The sequence below is a fragment of the Euprymna scolopes genome, chromosome 8 (genome assembly GCF_053919585.1).
Source record: "Euprymna scolopes isolate OS-2025 chromosome 8, ASM5391958v1, whole genome shotgun sequence".
Classification (NCBI taxonomy): domain Eukaryota; kingdom Metazoa; phylum Mollusca; class Cephalopoda; order Sepiida; family Sepiolidae; genus Euprymna; species Euprymna scolopes.
The window spans coordinates 95,592,682-95,619,048 of NC_136489.1; the positions used below are offsets into that span (position 1 = coordinate 95,592,682).

General features: G+C 31.3%; 1 protein-coding gene across 1 annotated transcript in view; it reads right to left on the bottom strand.

The window, feature by feature from the left end:
- Positions 1 to 16,794: 16,794 nt before the first annotated feature.
- The window catches only part of LOC145283659 (protein SERAC1-like), a 65,152-nt gene continuing 55,579 nt past the window's right edge, over positions 16,795 to 26,367 (bottom strand). Inside the window, exons 15-17 of the mRNA XM_080132657.1 lie at positions 23,218 to 23,394; positions 18,794 to 18,937; positions 16,795 to 17,521 (exon numbers count right to left, since the gene is read on the bottom strand). Of these exons, the coding sequence (XP_079988783.1) occupies positions 17,334 to 17,521; positions 18,794 to 18,937; positions 23,218 to 23,394 (509 nt within the window). The 3' untranslated portion in view covers positions 16,795 to 17,333. The remainder of the gene's footprint in view (positions 17,522 to 18,793; positions 18,938 to 23,217; positions 23,395 to 26,367) is intronic.

Genomic DNA, 26,367 nt, shown 5'->3' on the forward strand with positions numbered 1-26,367 from the left:
CGAATCCTACAGTGGATGAAACGCAGAATATTCAGTGTAGCTTAATCGCCATATATATTTTATAAATTACTATATTATATATATATATATTATATATATATATAATATATATATATATATATATATATATATATATATACAAACACACACATATATATACACACATATTTATATGCACATGCACATATATATGCACACACATACATATATATATAATCGGGAATATATATGATTAATATGATCGAATTTGTTTCACAGGTCCAAATATCCCTATATGAAGTTTCAAATCTATGGATCCAAAATTCACAGAATAGTTTGTTAGAGACCATTCCACACACACACACACACACATGGTCACTTTTATATGTATAAAGCAAATGGTTATGATTGCTACTAGTCATGGGATTCGAACCCTACAAGGAAGCCATCTTTGTCTCCATTAGTAAAGAAAAAACAGGAGGGTCACTGTCAACCACAACAATATTCAAGTGAAATGAAACATTTATAAAGGCATAAATGTAATACAAGAACAGTCTATAGTGACTGAGTGACTAAACTGACACGATCTCACATGCAGGCCAAATGACCGACTTTTTCATTTTACAAGACGGTGCTCAATTGTTACAAAACTTACTTCTTAAAGGGGCGAAAATAATTATAATTATAAATAATTATTTTTAATACCTACAGACACTGGTCGTAAAATATGCTTAAACAAGATATTTTAATTTATGCAGATTTCGTATTTATTATTATGGAGCTAATTCTCTATTGATCATTATATTGTACCCAACATATAGCAGTGATTTCAAAAGTTTTTACAAAATATAACTTGGATGCCATTAGCTAGAATCGAAGCCAAAACACTTAGCTCTCTAGCAGTATTTGCTATTATATGACTTAAGGACAGATGGATATCAAAACTTTAAAAATTAATGTATATTTGTGCATGTGTGGAGGATACAAATTAAGTTGCTTATGCCTGCCAAGTGTCAATTTTTCAATTTTGACTTCTTTAGCAGCTATTTCTTCTGGCCAAAACCAAATCGAATTTTTTTCACAGATCCGAATACCTCTATATGATAAATCTATGGACCAAAAATTGACAGAGTAGTTTGTTTGAGACCATTCCATGCACACACACACATACTCACTCAAGGTCACTTTTATATATATATAAAACAAATGGTAAAATGATTTATGGAAAAATCATTTATTTAAGCACCAAGAACATCAACAACCAATTAGTATCTGATCATTTCTAAGATGATACAAAATTTTATTATTTGAATAGAGTTTTATCATCAGTATCAAAGTTAGACATCACATAGAAACCTTAAATATATGATCAACACCAAAGGGAAATGTTTATAAGGGCTATATCAGGCAATTATAAATACTATTTCAATATCATATGCTCAGAAAAACTAGAAAAAATTAACTAGATTACTGGCATAAGAATCAGAGGCGAATAAACAAGGCTGATAGCCATTAGTCACGTGCTCTCGTGTAATGAATGAATGCGTGAATGTAGGATTGACATGAAATTCTTAAAGATAAACTAAAATGACCGAAAAATTGGCTGAAATGACTTAAATAAATAAAAAGTAAATGACTTAGAATGACTTTAATGAACTTAAGGATGAATTGAATGACCTTAAGAATGACTTGAATGCTTAAAAAATAACTGGAATCCTTCAAAAACAACTTAAATGATCTGAAGAATGACTTGAATGGCTTTGAGACTGACTGGTTGTAAAATGGGTGATCATTTTACATTAAATTAATACAGAAAAGTGATCCCTCACTTTATATCACAAAGTTACAAACATAAGTACAGCATGTAGTAAGAACAGATACTACACTTTGATCTTAACCAAAAAGGCCAAGCACAAAAGTGTTACGGACCGACGGACCGACAGACCGACAGAGTAAATTATAGAGTCGCTTGCACGCGACTAAAAAGACATAAACATACATATTGTATTGAATTGGACTATTGATCTAATCTTGATTGTTGCAAACAACAACCAACACTCCTGATGACAGTCGAAGGGCAATCCAACTGAAATGTTGCATAAATAGCATCAAAATGAGAACAATAGTCCGATCAATACAAGTAATAGGAACAATCAGTCCTTATCTAAAAAATTCAGAACTGTAATAAACATAGTTCACACCAAAATTATAGTTTTGGGATCTTCTTGAGTAAAATAAAAGAAATAACTTTGTGACTAAAAAGGGAGTCTCTTACTGACAACCCGACATTACATCTACACGATACTGGAGATGACATGGCAAATTTCAAAGAACAATAATGCAATTACTACTTCACAATGTTTGTAGGAATGCGCCCACACCTTGGGAGCTACACAGTAATGAAAATTAAAAAATATCTAAGTCTTTGCAGTACAATAAAACAGAATGCCATAAATGAATACGTTTATTGTTTTGTTTCTTTTGTGTGCATGCCATTGTAAATAATAAAAAAAAATGAATTAGCATTGTCAACAGTGACCCAAAACAAACCTTTATAATCATCATATATATATATATATATATATATATATATACACACACACACACACATAATTCCAGGTAAATACTTTTCAAAGGTAAAACAATCAATGAAGTATTAACAAGGTTAATGCAAAAGTGCTCAATACCAAAGTAGGGCAAGATATACTTTTTATTTGTTTTACATAAGCATTAATATGTCGCTACACATTCATGAGCATGTTTTGGTCAGCCAGTTACAATTAACTAGAGACCCCTTCAGGTCATATTGCTTGTACAAAGTTTAGTTTGTAAGGAAAATTTTACAGGAGTTTACGAGCGCACAAAATTTATAAGGATGTCACTGGAAAAGAAAATGACAAGATATTCCAATAAAAAATATAATAAATTTATAACTTAAAATATTGCAGCATTAAGAATTTAAAAAAAAAAATTCAATTTAACATTTTATAATCAATTCTCAATTAATACTGCAATATTTTAAGTTATGAATTTATTATAATTTTTACTAGAATATCCTGTCTTTTTCTTTTCCAGTTTTAACAACTAGTTCTTTTACTTTTCCATGTTTAAATTTTAACCATATCACTTTTCATGCTCGCATTTTTCTATGTAATCCATGATTTTTTCAGGCTTTGCTTTGAAATAATATTTTATCTCTCTGTTTCACTTGTTACCTGTGAATTATTAGTGACAGTACAGCTGAGCGATAGATCAGGACAGCGGTGGATTATTAGCGACAGTTTTTTTTATATCCTGTTACGTCATTGTCTCTACCATTCCCAGCTAATTTAAGGGAGCATAACAGATTTGGTTGCTATGGTAACAAACAGCCAATCAAAAAAAAAGATAACGTCTCTCTGAGAATTTTTGAACAGTAATTTTATTGTAACTTTTGCTTTACTGAACGAAAATTGAAAATTAAAAAAAAAATATATATATATATAGCGGAGAAGGTGACCCATGAACTGTAAAAATTGTTTGAAATATGGTCACAAAATGATGTGAAGCTTTAAAGCAGTTCTAAATGATTAAGACTAACACCTAACCATATATTCAAACACAGTAATGTTTGAATGATTGATATATATATATATATATATATATATATATATATATATATGTTTTATTTTTATTACCGTTTTATCTGTTCAGTTACATATGTTTCGGTTGCTGGACCATATTTACGATCCAGCAGCCTTGTCAGACCTTATAGGTTTTCTGTAAGGTTTGACGAAGCTGCTGGATTGTAAATATGGTTCGGCAACCGAAACATATGTAACTGAACAGATAAAACGGTAATCTATATATATAAAAGACTTCTTTCGCACGCGCTTCCGGGGTCGTTACTATCGCTTAAAACTGTGTATATAGGTCCTATATCATAATATCTAGGAATTAGGAAAGCACGTAGCGTATAGATTTATTTACGTCGATTTTTACAAAATTATTGTTATTTTGGCTTTTCGAGTGTTGATTGGGCTTTTTAGTATAAATAAAATGAAACTAAACTCAAATGGACGTGTTCCCGGCGCATTGCCGCGAACAGACGCTTGCGCTGCGTGACTTGTATTTGACCTTCTTAATTAGGTCAAATGGAAGCAGCAAAGTTAACTTTTATTACGCACGCCTATTTTTATAGTTATAGTTAGATAAATGAATTCAAACACGTCAACGCTGTATGTCGCAGTGGCCCAATGGTAACATCGCACGTTTTTTCACACATTAATTTCCAACTCAAGGGTACGGGTTCGATCCTCATACACTCACCTACCAAAACATTTTTTTTTTTATTATTTAACCCCCCCCCCACGAGTTTTGATTTACCTCAAGACACCCGGGCATCGCCGGGTACCCCGCCCCCGCTAGTCTATATATATAAAAGCGAAAATGTATCTATGTATGTATGTATGTATGTTTGTATGTTTGGATGTCTGCTAAAAACTTTCTACAGACACGATGAAAATTCACAAACTCGGTATCACATCGAAGCTCCATCCTTTGCTTGAAAAATATCGAAAAATTGGCCAAAAACGTTAACTTTTTCTCCCTGAAATCGACAATTTTCGATGGGGGGGGGGGTGTCAACAAAAATGGTCCTCTCATGACAATGACCGATTCTACGCATGCGTCAGATGACGTTGTGACCTGATTTACTTTAAATAGTTGAAAAACCAAACAAATTTCATGCACTTCGTGTTAGCTCAGTTGGTTAAGGCCTTGGTTCATTGTCTAATCGTTTTGTGTTCGAATCCTAGTGTAGGATGTTTTTTTTTTTTTTTTATTTTTAAAATTTAAATATTAAACCAGTGTTATTTAAGCTATTATCACGTAACGTTCGTTTTTTTGCTTTTTTTTTTTTTTTAACTTCGCTTATTCTTAGCGACACCCAAAAACACCCGGGTACCCACCGATTTTTAAATTTTGATATCGAAACAGGCTTATTTAAGCCATTTTTCATGTGTTCGTTTTTCTGTTTTCACCGTTCGCTTGCCTTACGTTAGTTTTTTTTGTGTTTTTTTTATTGTTTGATCGCCGCATAGCGGGGAAAACAGAAACTGGCTTCCGCAACTTGACGTTGTCGCACCTGCTAATTTCGGTTTATAAACATCAACTTAACACACTTATCAATTCATCTGTTCCTGTGGTCGAGATGGTTAGGTCGCAGGAGTTTTTTTTCCATTTCCTTTCCTCCTCCGTGTCAAACGTTCGGGGTTCAAGCCTACCTTTATACTAAAACTATTTTTTTTCTTTTACACCTCCAAACAACCGGCCAACGTATTTTTTTTTAACAGGGTTGTTTTAATCTACCCCCCCCCCCAACACACACCTCCAAACACCCGGGCAACGCCGGGTATCCCCGCTAGTAAAAAATGAAATGCATATTTGCTCTGCAATAGTATTGAGCACTCTCTTCAGGTTTTACTAATTACCATTTTTGCTATATATATATGTGTGAGTGTGTGTGTGTGTATGTATCAGGTGCATCCAGTGTTTGAGAACATTTGTTACATTTTTAAGGATAATAAAAACACAAACAAGAACACATCTGTAATTAAATAAAATGACAACGTTACATTAGTGACACTGTTATTTAATAATTTCATTCAATGAAATCTCCCTTCGCTTCAATGACAGCTTCTATTCAAGATCTAAACCTTTAGTAGGCGCATATAAAATGGTCCTCGTCCATATTGTCCATTACTCTGACTATGGATGTTTTCAGAGAATCTTTGGTGTTGTGAGGATGTCTATTAACATCCCTCTCAATAACGCTCCACATGTAATAATCCAACGGACTATGGTCTGGAGAGCTTAGAGGCCACAAGTTGGGGGTAATGTGATAATGAATATGTTCTACTAACCATTCTTGAGTGATTTGAGTCTTATGTGATGGTGCAGAGTCTCTTGGATCTCACTAAACGATTTTCTTTGTGATCTCAGACACAAACTGGCCTCTCTTCATCACATAGGACTTGTATTGAAGATTCTCATGGACAGTCCTTCAAGTTGTGGCTTCGGAGACACCAAGATCTTTTGCAATTGACCTTATTGATTTTGTCAATGCTATTCTGAACTTGTTGAATAAACTTGGGTGTTCTAATGCTGTCAGAGCGTTGCTGGTGCTTTTTACATTTAAAAACAGGGGAAATTTGGCCATCATTATCTTCTAACTCTTTGCAAACTTTTAAAACAAAGGATCGAGCAACTTTAAGAAATTGTACAATTTGCAAATCGTGTTCTGCCGTTATTGCAACTATTACACCAAGTCTTTTCATTTCCTGTGTTAGTTTATTACCTCCCCTGATTGATTGCCTGTAAAAAAAAAATTTAAAAAAGTATGTTAGTATACAGGATATGGCTCAGAGGCTAGGTAATGAGAGTGTGTTTTAGTTTCAATTCTATCTAATGGCACCTGAGCCATATATATATATTTTTTAGTTAAAATAAAATAATAATAATAATAATAATAATATTCAGACTTCAACAGAGGTTTGTATAATTTAGACGTGTAGTGAAATATTGTTTTAATTGCTGTTTGAAAATTATATAGAAATACAAATACAAAAACTTGACTAACATAAAAAACTTCTTTGTTGATGAAATTATCATCAGCAATTGCTTGAATTTATTTTTTGCAGTTGCAAGAAAAATATGTCACTATTTTGAAAAACAAAATTCCATCAATCAAGCAGGTATGCAAATTTAGTGTAAATAAAAAGACATGTTCTGAAGAAATTTCCTTATGCCTAAAAGAACAGGTGCCTGGAGCTTGATCTAAGGAACATCAACTTCCGACCCAACCATGATGCATCTTATCAAAACTAAGCAACCTTTGAGTTATTTTGATCCCTGAAAACTTTTTGTTTCCCTTGCCTATGTTACATTTACAAACTTATTAGCAAAGAGACACAACATTCCTTAGAATTGAATGAGGATCAATGAACTTTGTAGTGACTTAGTCTACAATACATTGTAATTTACATCACACTGTAGAGAACCTACTGTTTATTTTATTAAATTATTTTTATATAATGGCTTGAATTAAAGTTTAAAATGCAAAAGTCAAATATCATGGTTTAATAGTGCTCTAAACAGAAACATTCATTTCAAATGCGGCCCTATCTTATTATTTATACATTGGTCCCTTCTGCTTGTGCGCTGATAAAACTTCTCAAGTACATGTGTAATTAGGCTGTATAAGGGTGTTAACATTTGTCAAAATCGGATTGTTCATTCTTTAATCATATTTTTTTGATTATCGATACTTAGGCATTCCTATACACAATCTATATAAGAACATTCCCAGACACATAAAGTACATTTATGTGAATTTTCAAGAAAAAAACGGCCATAGGAGACAAACTCTCTCTCTCTCTCACTCACACACACAAAGCACCTTTTATATTGAAGTAGAGTTAGAGATTCTGCTCCCCAATACCAGAACATTATCTTCTTCAGACCTGTATTTTAATATCTTTGCATCTTTGTCATTCCCAAGAAACTATGTTTATCCTAAAACATTTTTATTTTTTTCCGCCTTGATATTATCTTGTTTGTTCCCTATTGTTTATTGTGTTCATTTCATTCACATTGTCAGCTAATAAACATCCTACTTTTATATAATCCTTATGTCCTTGTTATTCCTTCAGCATGTCGCATTTATTGTTAACTACTTAGAAACCGAAAGCAAAGGTGGGGATTGATAATCTAATTAAAAAACAAACAAACAAACAAACTCTCTTTTACTCCCATTTGAATCTAGGTAAAAAATTTCATTTGCACACGTTCCCTACATCACATGTCATGTCCAATTTGGAACATAATTCACTATTGTACTAAGTTCCCAGTCTTTCTCTTCTTTTATGAGCTGATCTGTTAAATCCGTGATCATCTCAATGTCTAATCAATTTAGAACATAGAATGTTAAAGTTATAAAATATGGAATAATTAATTGCTTCAGATGTATCATAGACACACAGATAGGATGCCCCCCCCCGCCAAACTTTCACAAGAAACACTCGTCTAGCTGAAAACACTATCAATAATCCCCCCCCCCACTCTTTATCTGTGCTTAAACCTAAACGTAGATTCCATGAACAAAGCTTCTTTCTTAGAACTGCACGTCTGTGGAATTGTCTTCCGTTTTCCTGCTGACTACAATATGGTTGTCTTCAAGTCCAACATAAACAAGTTCTTGATGAGCCGTTCCACTTAATAAATTTACCGAATTTCCATTACTAACGATTACCATATTGTCCAATTGACTACTGTACACTCTTAACCCTTATCCTCGAGTGGTCCCTGGGCCTTGATAAGTGGTTATGCCTGTAAAAAAAAAAAAAAAAAAGAAAAAAAAAAAGAAGACATAGGTTACTGGCATAAATATATAGATAAGACTCATTGTCATTATCATCATATTCAGTTTAATATCTGTCTTACATGCTACCATGCATTAGATGGCTTTTAGAAAATTGACTTCCAAAGTAATTTATATCTGCCCAGGTCTTTATCCCTCGTTCTATCAAGTCCATACTTATCACTTCTTCCCATGTTTTCCTTGGCCTTATCCTGTCAACTGACCCTGCTACCGCAGCTGTTGTACATCTAATCATACAGATATAGCTACATAGATAGATGAAAATGTAGTTCTTCAGATGAAATACTTACAAACCTATGTTCACATGCACAGAAAAAAAAAAGAAAGAAAGAATCTGTAGATTTTGGAGATGAGGATTTATAATTATTTTTTGTATTATTTTTCTCACCTTAGTTGTTTTTTTTTCTCTCAACATTTCGGCCGATGTAATCTCCGGCCATCTTCAGATGCATTCATATTTGGATGTTATTGGTGAATAGTGAAAAAATGTTTGATTTATTTGCTTTCCCAACGAACACAGCCATTAAAAAATTAAAATGTAAATAGTGCCAAGTCTTTTTTTTTTTTAATTTTGCAATTAATAAATTCGGATCCATAAACCATTCCACATTATTATTAATAAATTCAGGTCCATAAACCAAACATTTTTTCACTATTCAACAATAACATCCAGTGTGAATACACCTGAAGATGGCTGGAGGTTACATCGGTCGAAACGTTGTGAAAAAAAAAGAAAAAAAAAAAAAAAAGAAAAAACCTCAACTAATATGAGAATAATACAAAAAATAAAAAAAAAACTAATATGAGAATAATACAAAAAATAAAAAAAACTAATATGAGAATAATAAGAAAAATAAAAAAGTAAAAAAATAAAGAAAGAATCGTATAAAAATTGCATCAGCTTCTTTTCTCTTTGACACCAGACAAATCAAATATTGAATACTCTTGCTCACATATTAATAAAGACAGACTAAACAATGTAATAAAACAGTTTATTTTCACAATATGAGTTTGAGTGATTCTTTCACTCTACATGGAGAAACAGTAGTTAACATTTGTAACAGATTATCCTTACAATTGGATCATTTTATCTTTGACATAAGTAGATATCGGGTATATATATATATATATTTCTTTTTTATGAAGCCGGGATTTTATATGAATGAGAAATGATTAATAGATGGTCAAATAAATAGATACCAGTCAAAACATAACCTCCTTAGCGGAAATAACAACAAATCAGAATAAAATTAATGAAACCAAAAAAATTATTTTAATTTTGTAAACAATCCATATTTTTAAATTAAAACAAATATTTTTAAAAACACAATAAAAAATGTTAAAAACAATTTTATCACCGAGATTAAAATGAAGGAAGATCAAATTTTGCTTAATAAAATTTTTTTTTTTTAAATTAGAATTGAAAATAAATGAATAAATAATTCTAATATTTATTTCAGAATTGAAATATAAAAAAAAATCGATTTTTAAAAATTTTAATTGAGCAAATTTTATCGATTAAAATGTTATTCTAAAATTTACCAAATTTTTACACAATCCGAAATCATTATTCAGATTCAAGTTTTTATTCGTCACCTTGTTACAATTGAAGTTGTAGACGCACACAAATTAAGAACATGATTAATTTTTTGAATTTCAACATTCAAACAATGATTAGCTTTTATCTAATAAATTATTGATGAAAGATTAAGTTTACATGAATGTGGACAAGTTCAATAAATAAATGTACTACCACATCATTAGCACATAAAATGTGGAGGAGTACAAAATAAAATAAAAATGCTAATAAGAAGCAGAGGGTTTATTTTTAATAAGATCTTCTTTCAACTCAAGCATATCTTAATGCAAAGCTAGCATAAGTTTGAATATCTACTATAAAGCTTTGAATGTATAATGTCAGCCATGTGACTAGCTTTCATGCTCTTCCATAAAAAAAACACTCAAGGTGAACAAACATTCATTCTCTTTTACAGAGTTTGGCTGACATGACAGTATGTGAGCTTACACATACTAGAGAGCGAGGCAATTTTTTTTTTTTTTTACCCAAACTTCAACAATTCCTTTTCTTTCTCAATTTTATATATATATTATTTTTAAAATATAATTTAATTTAAAAAATAATACATATGCCGCTCCCCATTTGAGGATACCAAAATTGGTTAAAGGGAAAATTATTTCCAACTCGTATTTAAGTAAAAATGTACTTTCGTATATATAATTGAATTTATCTAAAAAGTATCGCAAAGCAAAAAAAAAAAAAATATATATATATATATATATATGCATATGTATAGAAAGAGAGAGATGTTATTTTTTTTTGCTTTGCAATACTTTTTAGATAAATTCAATATACAAAATATATATTTATATACATACAGCATCTTTCTCACATCACGCTCCAAATAAATTTTACTATTGTTAAGCATGTTGGATTGTTTCATCACACTCGGCCTTCAAAGAATTTTCAGTTTTAACTTCTCTCTCAATTCAGCATCTGTAATACATTGTTTGCATTTACTCAAGTGCAAATTGGTTGTTTGTCTTCAGATTTCTGGAAATAGACAAACATTGCCTTTCCACAGACACACTCTTGCTCTTTCTTGCAATTAATTATACATGATTGTACATCTGTTTCATTTCACACACCAAATAAATGTTATTATTAACCACGCTTCATCATTTCAAACTCCATAGGATTTTCAGTTTCAGCTTCTCTCTCAATTCATCATCTTTAATATATTCTTCATATTTACTGAAGTGAAAACTTGTTTGTTTCGCTTCATATCCAGCAAGATAAATGACCATTACACTTCAACACAACTAACATTCAGTGGAAGAATTAAACAACATTAAACATTAATGAATATATTTTTTTTTAAATATTAATAAATATATATATATATATATATATATATATATATATATATTAATGAATATATTTTTTAATATTAATGTATGTATTTTTAATATTGTTGAATATAGTTTTGAAAATATTAAAAACATTTTTTTAAATATTAACAGATTTATATTTTTTAATATTAATGAATGTATTTATTTAAATATTAAAGGATATATATTTTTCAATATTAGTGAATATATTTAAAATATTAATGAATATTTTTTAATATTAATAAATATATTTTTTTAATATTAATGAATATATTTCTTTAAATATTAATGAATACTTTTACTCTCCTGTTCAATTATACTTGAATTCTAAGCACAATACTCCAATGAATGTTAATTCTTAAGATCTTAAACAATTTAGTAAAATTATACATTAATTATTACTAATATATAATTTTACTGTCATGTTCAAGTGCACTTACATTTTAACATAACTCTTTTCATGTATGTTGCTGGTTGATCCACTAAAAATGCCACCTATCATCAATCGTTAATAAAATTAACAATCCTTTTTGTAATCCAATCGTATTTGGTACAAATAAACTTCATTTTATGCCTGACTTGTTCACCAAGTTTCAGCCATAAATGTCACACATTTTTCTGTTTTATCATTGTTCAATATGAGGAGAAAACTTTTGTGATAGTCTCATCAAGAGAAAACATGATCCTGAACAGGTTTCACACTGATTAGACCATAACCACCCAAGATTTTTATTTGTGTGGTCATCTCAAATATAATATTAAAACAATTCCTGGAATATTACTGAACTAAAAAGGGGCCATCAAAGCTAAAATCAGGGTAGTGCCAAGTGAGGAGTCTATCAGAGTTATTGAAAATTCTGCATGTTTAATCCAGTTGTGCTTCTCATTGAATGGTGGTAAAGTAAAGATTGCTGGAGATTCATAACTGAAATTTGGTGGACAAGTTAGACATAGCTAAAAGTTTATTTGTACCAAATGAGTTTGGATTGTAGAGATATTATAAATTTTACTAGCCATTTTATGGATGGTACTTTTGGAGGGTTCATTGTGTACTTGAAGATACTACAGAGTTTAGGTGTTTAGCTGAGTTCTGATAGTTCAAAATATGTATTGTTTCAGAGTTGGATATTTATGATTGAAACGTGGTGTACAGATCAGGAATAGATTGGGGTTTATTTGTACAAATATGGTTAAAATTAAGAAAGGATTGTGGATTTTATTAACAATTCCCTGGTTGGCATTTTTTGAGAGAAAATGTTCACCTTGTAGTTGAAAGATCTTCACAGAAGATAGTACATGAAAATGAACCTGCTCTTTTCTTAGCTATTTTGAAAATATATAAAAAAAGAATTTCTTAAGTAAATCTATCAATGTTGCATGCATAGCAAATATATATATCCTGATTGGAAGACAAATAATGCCAGAAATAAACCATAAAATACACAACTAAATTTAAAAATCAAAGCAACTAATAAAACAATGTTTTTTTTTTAATATTAAATAAAATAAATCAGATTTATTTAGTAGGAAAGAGGGGACATTTTTAACCTGAACTTTCACCTAACAATTTTGACATTTGCTGAAATGACAGATTTATCTTCTGTTTTATATAACTCTTCAAAATTACTTGTACTCTTACCAATGGATTAGAAAAATATAAAACTGAATTTTATTTTTGATTAAAATTCTACTTGATAATTTTTCCTAATTTTGAGAAAGGATAGTTATTTTTGCCCGATACATAAGTATATCAAAGATTTTTTATTTGTTAATGCGATTTTCATGTAGTTTTGGATGTATAAGCACCGTTCAGACTTGCACCACTCTGTAATATATATAATATATACATAAATTATATAATAAATATATATGAGGATTATTCTTTATTTTGATTTGTTTTTTTGACTATTTGATGGGTTAATAAATATTGCAATTTATTCCATTTTTATTTTCATTAATTTTCTTGTTTGTTACGTATAAGTAGTGCATTAAAAATTCTTTTCTTTTGTCCTATTCTTTTGAAAAAGCTTGTTGCCTTCAAAAGTCGGTTTTCTCCACCTTAACTTGTGTACAGACCCCCCCCCATCTTCTAACATCAATTCCAAAGCACTTCAAATCACAAACCACATAAGCCATTCAAAGATTCTCTCAATCTTTAAATGGCTTATGTGGTTTGTGCTGTGGCTGAGTATACTCAGTCAGTTTGCCATAAATCAGCAGTGAGTTATCAGAAAGATGAACAAGATGATCAGTCCAACAAAGTCTGTGTTTATATGAGACTCAGTGCTTGGTATAACAGCTCGCTCCAACACTCTGGTGTCAGCGGTAAAGCTACCCCAATAGATGCAAGTGTCTAAGGCAATTCTGTTGAAAAGGCTCTAGCAGGCGAATATGAGCACTGTAAGTGGACCATGTCTCAGAGGCGCATATCAGTTAATGCAACACAGGTTTAATACACAGATATCTTTGTTTAGTATCATTTGGTGGCCGTACCTGCTTTTCACAATGATCAAGACACACCAACCTCTTTAATACATCTACTTATCTAAGCATTCAATGATCATCCCTCAAATGTTATCACAGTTATTGAAAGCCAATGATAAAGTTACAGCAAAAAAGACAGAAAACAAAGTAGGTGCAGGTATATCACCCTGTTTAATATCACTGTCAACTGCAATGGGTTTAGAGAGGCAACCATTGCAGTTGACATATGTGTTCATATTGTCTTGCAGCTCACAAAGGAGTCCAGCAAAGTTAGGAGCACATCCAAACTTATCCAATATCTTCCACAACACATTCTGATTAACTGCATCAAATGCTTTTGTTAGATGAAAAAAGACCTGAAATTCAATACACTTTTCCTACATTTGACGTACTGTAAAAATCATATCAGTGGTACTCTTACTTCTAAAGCCACACTGACTCAGGAAGCACAAAAAGACAGATGTAGGAATTTAGGCGATTCAACAGGATCCTGATAAGTACCTTTCCTGTTCCATTCAAAAGAGAGATGCTTCAATAGTTTCAACACTCATCTTTCCTCCCTTTGCCCTCATATAAAGAGACCATAATGGAGTCACACCAATGTTGAACATGCCCATAAAACCAGATGTTGTCAATCAACCCTTTAATTTATATTGCCCTTGGTCCTACACTACAGTGAAGGACTCACGCATGCATACCATTTCCACCAAGTGTTTCACATTTCAACTGCCAAATAACCGCATCTATGTTCCTGAGGGTATCATTTCAGCAATGACGACTCTCTGAGATAGGCTGTCACATTAGTACTAACTAATGTAATTATATATTTTTTTATTATTATATTATTTTTTTTTGTGGTACAAAATTTCAATATGGCTAAATAAAGACCGTAGTTACTTTTAAACATAATGAATTAAAAAATTAAAAATAAAATGACTGAAAGGATTAGCTAGAAAGCTTTGAACATTGCTCAATAGAGCTAAACTGAGGTTAGCATTATAATTAAGAGAAAAAAACAATAATATGAAGATTATAGAGAGGGAAAGGTAAAAATATAAAGAAGGAATCAAATAGAAACCACATAAAGTCCAAGGAGATTTTTTTTTTGTTTGCAAAGAAAAGGTCTCAAAGATTTAATGTAAATGGTTTTTAGAATCTTCAAATGATAGGCCGAGTGTGACTTACTTCAGACATCTTATTTGTTTAATTTATTGTTTAAAAATAAATAGGGTCTGTAAATCGCCATATATATATATATATATATATATATATATATATATATATATATATATTTCTGTAGAAATATGTCTTCTTATAATATATACCAATCCTTATTTGAGAAGCTCAATGTAATTACAGAGCAATATAGAGAATAAATAACAAAAAAAACTATATTCCAAAATTCATGATGTTGACCATCTTATTCCTTTAATTCAGTTGACTTATACACAATGGCGTAATGGAAACATATTAAAGGTATATGCAGCTTCTCTTCCAATTTTCGGATTTTAATCATGTCAAATCACACTTCATTTCCTTTTGACGGATTGATTGTGCTATTTTTTCTGATGAGTTAAGGGCATAATAGATTCACTGACTGATATAATAATTAAGTGATTGATTTTGTACTATGAAACAGATACTGCCCAGAATTGTATAAGTTAACTGAATTAAAGGAATAAATTATAAGATGGTCAACATCATGAATTTTGGAATATAGTTTTTTATTATTTATTCTCTCTCTATATATATATATATCTAACTACTTAATTTACTCACATAAAATTAATATATGAAAGTATAGATTTATGCGTAGACTTTAAGTATTTACTTCAAAAGTGCTCAATACGTAGGTAGAGCTAGTCAGTAATTTATAAAATATATATGGCGATTAAGCTACACTGAATCCACTCTAGGACTCTTCAGGCTTATGCGAGAATTCTGTGGTTGTTTATCGTTTTTATATGCTTCTCTTATTTTATAAATTACTATATATATACATATATATATATATATATATATATATATATATATATATATATATATATATATTATAAAACTGAACCATCTTGCTGCCCTTGCTTGAATCTTGTCTTTGATGATGGATGATTCTATCTTTTAAAAAGGGATGACAGATGAATTTTTATATATATATATATATATATATATATAAGCATATGGGCGTGGCTCAGAAGCTAAGGAATGAGGGTAGAGTTGTATGTTTTGGTTTTGATTCTAGCTGATGACACCCAAGTCATATATATATATATATATATATATATATGTTTTTTTAGTTTTTATCTCACTACTATATATTAGGTTCAATATAATAATCAATAGAGGATTGTCTCTATAATAATCATAAATACGTAATCTGCATGAATAAAAATCTTATTTAAGCATATCTTATGACCAGGCAACACCAGGCAGCATGCTACACACAACAGAACTAGAGTAGGTTAAGCAAGTATGCCTTGAGCACAGCTGAGATATTTTAAAATCTATTTTACCAGTTAATTAAAGAAATAATATATACACATCAACTTGTATGTTTATCTTTATATTTTTACATTTCCATTCGTTCATCAAATGTCTTGAAAGAATAAAATATTTAAAAATAATTGAGATTCAATTTATGTATTTAGCATTGTACTTTTTTTTCAATTCTCATATTGAACTTAATTGTGTCTATTCTGGCAAATAGATCACATATAAAATATTCTCTATTTATATAGAGATTGTTAGATCTATGTATGAAAATGATATGCGAAAGCAGCAGGTGACTCAGCATACCTGTTCATTAAAAGAAGTTTCAACTTTGAGCTACATTTAAACTTTATAAATCTCTAATTTGGCAGTTCAATAATGGCTGGTGAAGCTTTGTCAAACAGACTCAGGAACCGCCCTCTTTTTGCTGTTTTTCTAGTTCAACCCTAGCATTTTGTTGCCTTTATTTTGATTGTTTTCCTTTGTTTCCACCCTCTAATAAATATGTTGAAAACTTTTTTTCTCAAGAAATTATTGCATATGATACAAACTGAATTACAAAAATGATAAAATCTTTTACACAATCTTTGCTGATATTTTTACATTGGAAGCATTTTTGGAATTTAAATACACAAAAGAAACAGTACTTATGAAAGCAGTTGATGTTTACAAGTTTGTTGAGATTCTTACTTCCAGCTTAAATATTTTTCTTCCTCTTCAAACAGCTTTTCCGAGTTTTTAAATGACATAAAAATATCTTCAGGGTTCAAATATTTCATGAAACCACTGATGAAATGCATTCAATTTGATTGCATCTGTTGATGATAAAAAAATGTACAGAATAAAATAGGGACATAAAACAACAAAGAGGAAAGCACAGCTCAAATTGATCCAAAACTGAAACTGCTTTAACTTTAAGCTATGATTTGATTATGTTGAATAAGACGGCACAAATTTAAACCACTTGATACTCAATACTCTGCCCTGCCTTTCTGACTGAAACTGATTTAACATTCAGCCATGATTTGTTCCTGTTGGATTAGATGATTCAAATCTAAACTAAGTTGGCCACTTGATCCTCTATACTCAGGCCTGCTTTCATGACACTTTCTACCAAAGTCTGGTTTGCCCAGTTTTGAATGTACTGCAAGGTGACCACATACAATAGTGATTTATGAGTCATAGGTTTGCATATTGTCAAATGGTTTGCTTCAATTGTGTAAAAGGCACCAAACCCAGGATCTGTAAAAAAGAAAAGAAACAAGGCCGTTAGCACTAATAAAGATGGATTTAGTTTTCAGTCAGTCAAGAGATATTCAATAAGAATCAGTTTTGTAAATCGATGCAAAAATCTTAAAAATTGGAAAATTGCATGATTTTTCAGATATTTTATTAAAGCAATTGAGATTCATTTGTTTGCATATGTGCTCAGTAAATTTACTCTTACTCTCTTCTTGATATGTAATATACTAGAAAAAATGGGATCCGTTACTAAATGCACCTTTTAAGAATATCCATTCTCCTTTCAATCTGACTTATTTTGGAAATGTTCAATTATGTGAGTAATGTTTTTATTTTTTTAATATATCTTTAACCGGTTTTGTTGGTCAATCTGTTAGTCAGTCTCACTGAAGATTAAAAGTCTATCTGTAAATATTTGTATATCTAACTTTTTAAATTAACTTCTTTTTAAGGTATTTTATTTTTTTAAGCAATTTTATTCAATGAATATAATTATACCATAAATAATTCATTTAAAAAATGAGATAAAGGACCGTTCTTAACAAAAGGATATTTCATTGTAATGCAACAATTTTAGGGCTAGTCAAAATGCAGATTTTGTTTTTTTACAAACATATTTATTTATATTGTAATTTTTGACCCATATAAAAGTTTTTATCAGGAAAATACAAACTATTTTTTTTTCATATCATTTGAATTATTTGAACTCCTGTTCTTATTTTGAGTGTTATTATTACAACAGTTTGGCTGATGTAACCTCTGGCCTTCTTCAGGTGTATCTTGTCAAACTTCGGACTCTTTCTGTCAAACTCGAGAATCTTAATAGAATTTCAAATGGAACCTTTCATTTAACGTACAGTTTTCAAGTTGAACATTTCATAAGATATATATATATATATATATATATATATATATATATATATATATATAATATATAAAAAAAGAATTACTTGATCAATTTACATAATTTTTGGAATATGGAATTTTTATTCTGTGATGAATGTATACATCAAAGATTTTTCTGTATTTTTTTTTTTTTAATTAAGTTGAATTCTGGATCTGCATTCCAATTTTTTAATTGAATTATTTTTCCAAAAATGAAAATTATTTTTGAACAAGAAATTAATTAAGAAAATAGACAAAAGAAAGAAGTTAATGTACAAAAAAAAAAAAAAAAAAAAAAAAATGAAAGTAATTACAAGTAGATACATCAAGTAAAAATAGTGTTGTTTTCATGAAAATTGTTGACCTGAATGATTGAAATATGCTCACCACTTGAATGAGGAGGAACAATAAGTGCATGAAGACGCATTCCTAATGGAGTTTTTTGCAATTCACCAAAGCTGACACATTCAATGTCACTTTCAACAATCAACTCTTGGAAGTTTTTGTGAAGTGTTCGTAATAGCAAAGAGTCTGAAATATGAAAGCAATAAGAATGCAACATAATAACAATAACCATCACGACAGAATTTTATGGAAATGTTGGACTAAAAACTTAGAAATAAAAAAAAAAATATACCAAGCTATGATTTGTTTGTTTTACAGCATATTGTTACGTTATGAATGACACCTATGTAAACGAGTGCATATGTTTCGTGTTTGTGACGTGTCCTAAATGTGTTACTAAATGTCTATTAGTGGTTCTTCACTTTTTGAACACGTTTTACGTTTTGGGATCGTCTAATGTTCATATGCGTGCGTGTATGTGTCCTATATGTACCTTCGACATACCTTTATCTTCTCTGCTCACTGAATCTGGTCCATCCTGACTTCATCTTGTTCTTAGAGGGGGCTGGAGCCTTTTGGACGAAACACATTGACTCCAAGATGATGAGTGGTTTTCATATTAGTTTTTATTTCACTTTCCAGGATGTCGCGTAGATGAAAATGGAAAGTGAGTTTCTTTGCTTGTGGTCTTAACAGTGGATATTGAGAGACACGTAACTCCCTCCCAAGTGGGGAGGAAAGACAACCGTAAAGCCCAACCGCTCTGCTTCAATTCCAAGTTCCAACTCCTCTGATCTCATACCTTCCAGTAAACTTGTCTATGATCTAGTTTTGTTATATTTTGACAGGTTTTATGAAAACATCATCATAGCCATCTCTTGTCTACCTCTCCAGTTAGATAGATTGAGATGGACAGATAGCTAGATCGATAGATAGATAAATAACTACAAAGTTAGATAGATAACTAGATTGATATAAGATAATTTATTCTGTTCTATCTCTTTCATAACAATATCAACCTTTTTCAGGTCATTTAATGTCAAAGCAAGCTGGATTCTTTGAAAAGATTTTTTTTTAAAAACATTATTCTTTGAAAGAAAAAGAGTGTTCTTTAACAAACACATTTTTCTCTAAACCTTTTTTTTATGACATATCCTTTTTCAGTTCATTTAATACCAAATCAAATTAAATTTATGTCTTTAGATTTAGTTCTGGATGACACTATTTCTTTCAAGACAAATTTTAACATTTTTTGACATTCATTTCAAAACCATTTAAAGTATTTAATTGTGATAAAATGAAGCAGGTAGCTGCTTCTGTATACTATTAGTCGATCTGAGAGCCGGAGATCATGGACAACTTGAAAACACCAGAATACTGGAAGAGATTGACCTGCATCACGATGATTTATGCCAGATTAAAAAATTTGGAAAGCTTAGTTGCAGTTCAGTGCTCTTTGAATACCTTGAAGGCTGCGAGATGCGAGCTGGAAAATTGCAATGGAGATGTGGAGGCAATGGCTAGCAGAAAAGATCATAGCAAGCCATCTGACTGAGCCTAAAATGAAAATTCATTGAAAAGCTAAAAATAAAGAAAAGATATCGCAAGATCCAGGCAAGGCAATGCAGACTTTGGAAAGAGAGATGAGCATCAAAAAGGGTGACTACAAGAAAAGCGCTAAACAAGGATCTTTGACAAGAGCCAACTACTCACCACCAAGACCCAAGAGAACCACCTTATGAAAACCAAGGATCTCCTCAACAAGATTAAACACTCAGTTGATGTACTGGTTCTTCTGCTACATTACCATTTATTTTTTCCACCAAGAAAAGTCTATCAAAATTCTGATGCCCACTGGAAAATGTACAACAATGTCTTCCATTAAAACCACCTGGGATTTGGGTATTTAACTAATAATTAAATCTACCAAAATTAGATGTTCAGTTCACATTAAAATGAAGATATTAAAAGTTTTTGTTATGAGAATAACAAAAGACTAAGCGCCAAAGAGTCTGGAAAATAGTCAACAGAATTTGCTAAAAGATTAATTTTTTGCTAGTGGGTATTGCTTCCTATTTTTTATTCCACCTGAATGGATCAAAGTAGATTGTAAATTGCATTGTTATGATGACTGAACTTATGCATTCATGACCTGTAAGTTTCATCTCTTTATTGCAGATATTGATGATGTGAGACTCTATGAAAGCAACCCCTATCATATCATAGACATGCATCAGAAGCAGAGATGCGTCATTGAATTCCTGGCTAAATGGTGACTACATAGATAAATAAACCGTAGAGCACAAAAGGTTGCTTGCTTTAATGGTACCACTCCTGTCTTCATAGCACTTCAACTTTGAGTTAAAAAAGAAAAAAATAGGCTTTACTTTTGGAAAAACCCTTGTACTAATTTCTATTTTAACAATCTTATCTCTACCCAGACATCCTTTTAGCCAAAGTTATTATGTTAACTCTAAAACCCTCTGTTACATCGCAAGGACAATGTTTTGAAGGAAGAGTTTTAATAGTACCTTAAATGTCAGAGGTAACCTCAAAATGGAAGTTGATGAAGCCACATGACTTCTGGCCATGTTTTTTTTTTCCAGTCTCTTTTTTTGCTGACCATTTAAACAAATGGATGTAAAATGTAGCTATTCTTCAATGAGAGTGAGAGTAGTTACGTACAATGTAGCAACTGTTTACCATTCTCTCTCACTATAATGTGTCAGTCTGTATGTTAACTTCTTTGTACCCCTCCACACACACAGATACCCTGGGTTTATCAATGGTTCAAGTTATCTAAATTGTTAAATCTTCTTATAAACTAACATCAGCATCTGAATGTTTCATTTACAGACTATCAAGAACTTAAGTCCATAACGGCAACACCGGTGTATAAAGGATTTATACAACCATTGGCAAGTGAAAGCATAACACCTCGAGTTAGACAGCCCTGTCCTCTATATAACAATACTAGCTGTACAGATCCTAATAATGTTTTGACTTTATTTGTTTTCATTTTTAAAACTAATTTTTTGAAAAATATTATTTTTATTCCAAACGGTAAAGTAACTGTGTTCATGAGAGTTATGTCCCTTTTTTTAAGATGGCATCACTATGAAAATAATTCCAATCCAGTCAAATTATTTTCTGGAAAAAATTAAATTGAATATTTTTTTGTTCTTTAACAATGCGCTTCAACAATCCACAAAAAAAAACTGACGAACTAAAATTAAATACTGATTTTGTAAAAAGAAAGCTATCAATGATAAAAATCGACTGTGATGTGTGTTTTAGTGCTGTGTGGGCTAAACTATATGATACTTAGGTGCCAGTATATTTTAACACCGAGTAGATTTTGATTACTAACTGGTTATTTTATTACAATATAAGATTTCTTATCTTTTATTGGAATTTGTCATGCATTGTTTCCAAATGTCAAATTTGAAAAATCATATTAATATTGTTGTTTTCAATTGTAATATATGCATAAAAATGCCTTTTCTCCAGAAATCAATGTTGTTAATTTTTTTAAATCTAACAAATTTTATTACAATTCAAAGACAACAAAATTACAGATAAACCAGAAAATAAACAATTCACTTTAAACAATTAGAGTCAGTTTGTGTTTTATTAATAATATATTATTGGAAAAAAAATTAATGTGTGTATTCTATTATAAGTGCATTGTATTTTGCCACTGGACATAAATACAAAGGAAATATCGTTAATAATGAGAGTAAAACAAAAACAGATATTGCTCACAAAGTAATGGACATGAGTTTGCTGTACAGATTTGACCTTTGCATAATTGTAAGGCTTGTTGGCTTAGTAGTCTGACATGATTTGGGCTAATGATGTTTCCTCTTGGTAAGCACAAGTTTAAATGTTGTAGTAGTCTCAGTTTTGTCTTTTCTGAATTTTCCGTTTGGTGAAATAAACTCTACGTAATCTTTTTCAATTGCCAAATTTAAAAGGCCTATACACAGATCATCAGAAAGCTTCAACTGATATTTTGCTGATTTGGCAGGTTGATAACAGGTTCAAAACATTTCCTCAAATAATGCTAATGAAGAGTTCTTGTAAAGCCAAGTTATGGTGATCCCTGGTGTAATATATCATTAACAGAGCCAGATGATTAAGGAAGTCTTGTGTAAAGTCTCCATGGTTATCAGTTGGAATACAAATTTGTCATGAAGATTGGCTTATTTTGATCACTTGCGATCCTCTGCTGACACTGCTAAAACTTCAGGGTTTGGTACCAATTCTATTATTGGTGAGAATGCAAAAGTGTCAGCACTAATGAACTAAATACTATTTATTTAATAATATTATGCAAACAATAGCATCAACCAAAAATGTAGTGTTGTATGTAATATATTTTGGAAACAAATTTCTGTATTTACTTTAGTTTTAAAGTAAAAAAAGAAAAGCTAATAAAATAGAGATTAGAAGTTGCAACAAACCTGGGTCTAACTCATTGACTTCAATGGATGGATACAGAAGGAACCAAGCTTGTCTCCAGAGTGTAGCAAGCGTTGAGCCTCGATGAGGTACACTATAGAAGATTATGCCCTTGGTTTTTTTAAGCACTTTTTTCTCCATGGTTTCATCTAAAAGCAACATTTGTTTTATGAGCAAACCTAAAAAGAGATAGAGAAATTGGCACACATTATCAAACATTTTTTTTTTCTTTATTGAAATTTGTATGAACGTATTTTGATTTAAAACAAGAGAGACAGAAGAAGAGAGAGTTGTAAATAAAACTTGGGCACTTACGACACCACTTATGACACAGGAAAGCAAAAATGGTCCCTACAAAGCCAAAGAGAAAATGGTCTCACATTATTAAGCATACTTTTTTATATTGAAATTTGCTTGAACAGTTTTTGATTTGTAACTAGCTCAAAAATGAGACATGAACAATGAAAGCATTGCTTTTGTCCATTTTTTTTCCACAGGATAGTGAACAAGGCTCATAGTAAGCTGAAGTTCTTTTTGGAGTTTTGCTGAAATATTGAAAGAAAAACTCAACTGAAGCAAGTAACTCCCCCAAACTGGCTACAAATATGGGTTGCCAGAATAATATCTACCATGGGACATGAACATACATACATTGCAAAATAACTTTCTCATGAACACCAATTTGAACAGCATACCACTTGAAAACTGATTGCACAAAATGTTTATATTGAATTCAAAACGATTCTTTCTCTGTATCCGATTTCTGACTGTAATAACATGCAGAAGCTTAAGTGTAATATGAACAGACACCTTGCTGCTTAACTCCCTACTTAGAGTGTCTCTATAGGCATGGTCCCTGATGCACAGTAGCCATTTATGTCTCAGTGACAATTTACCTTGCTTGAGGTGAATACGAGTTAAAAAAAAAATTTTTTAATTACATAATCAGCCATTACTAGCATAGTTTCTTCAGATGTCTGTCTGCCACTGTTTGAGCAAAACTAATTATTTGCATAACCTGACATGGCTTCCTTCACTGTCCCAAACATTTGAAATAGTTCATATCCTCTTTTCCACTACAGAGACAGTAAACAATTCATTAAAATTTCAACTTGTAAGGTTGACATCACTGGCAGTAGGTTCATATCAACTCAAATAAGGAAAGAAACAGATAAGGAGAGAGAGAGAGAGAGAGAGCGAAAGATGGAGATGGAGAGGAAATGAGATAGAAAGAGAGAGATAGATAGATTGAAAGTGGAACAGAAAGATTGAAAGAGAGGGAGAGAGCAAAAGTATAAATCAGTTCATGCATACTGAATAAGTACAAATAAAGTCAATGTGGGTAAGAGCAGATTAGAATTGGTCTATTCTACAATATTACTTTTCAGTAATATTGATAGAGTAGTGTAGAAATTGGATAATTTTGTGACAAAGTTATACATAATTAGTGTGTAGATTGTATGCAGGGAATTTATATATATATATATATATATATATATATATATATATATATATATGAGTAATGAAATCAAAAGGATGTAGTGTTTATCTGATATAAGCAATGGTAAAATTCAATCTAATATAAATACCAATATTCATATATAGATAATTCAATTCCAACCGAATAAAAAAGCTCAATAAATAATAAAGAGTAGAGCTTATTATAAGAGAAAGAAAATTAAAACTGCAAGTTGAAATTCACAATCAAAATTTATTGTTCGAGTGAATACTTCAAAAAACAATTTACAAAATCCTTATCCTGCGGAGTTTCAAAGAATGCTATTCTTATCAAAGGATAGAAAGAAATAATTTGCTGATTTCTTTCTGTCCTCTGATCATAAAAATATTGGAAGTATCTTTTTTTTTTTTTATTATTCAACTTTCACCCCAAACAAACACCTTTTTTTTTTTTTTTTTTTTTTTTTCACCCCAAACAAGGCACAGTGCCACTTTAAAGCAGGGGGCTACTATTAGGAACTTAATTAGCGGGGTCATTATGAAGGGAGATGAGTAGAAATATGTTTGTTAACATTACACTTGAACTTCTGCATATCATTGCAGTTGGGAAAGCAGAATCCCGGAAGGGAGTTCCAAAGACCCGCAGTTCTGGGGAAGAAACTATTGGAGTAAAAGGCTTTCTTGCACCTAGGGATCTCTACTGTAAAGGGATGAGACTTAGTAGCTTGTCGGGTTTGTTGGGGGTAGTTACGTCGGGGAGGTACAAGTGTTTGCAGTTCGTCAGAGCATTCACCATTAAAGTATTTGTAGAACAGGCAGAGGGATGCAACATCTCGTCGATGGGACAGAGGCTGAAGCCTAGATGACAGTTCAGGACCTATCAGGTTGGCGACTCTCTTTTGAACCATGTCCAGGAGCGAGAGACAAGCAGCAGATGCACCAGCCCAGATGTGACAACAGTACTCCATACATGGGCGAATGGTTGCCTTATAGAGGTATAGGATACTGTCAGGCGTAAGTAGTTTTCTAGCATGGTAGAGAGAGCCAACCTTCCTTGCAGCAGCCCTGGCAATGCTCTCAATGTATCTATTCCAGTTCATATTCCCTGTAAACGTTAGGCCGAGGAGTTTAAAAGAAGTACTTTCAGGCAATGTGTTCTTGGCCATTGCTATTGGTGGTAGAGAAGGTTTCTTGTAGTTATTGAAGGAAACAAGCTTAGTCTTAGCAGCATTGAATGTGAATTTCCAATTCCAAATGCAAATAGTTTGGTTCATTTCTCCATTGTAAAAATACTCACAATTTTAGCAGCCAATTCCTGCTTGACGTAAGCTTTGATTAAAGACCATACTTGTTCAATTGGATTAAACATTGGACTGTATGGTCCCAACCTAAGCACTTCACATCCTAGAAATTATTCTTCACTAAAAACTTCTTCAATGTTTGAGTGACATGGGGCATTGTTAATAACCATCACAACTGGACCCTGATATTGTCTCTTTGCAGCTCTCAAACATTCTCACATCCAAGACTGTGCGCTTTCCTTTCAAAAAGATCCTCTTTTAATTTCATAGTACACGAGGCCATGGGGACCAATACATCCAATAATGTGAATATTGGAACCCTGAGTACCAGCTGAAACTATGTTATATCACTTACCCTTTAGAGAATGCCCATCTCTCCTGGAAATATGAACA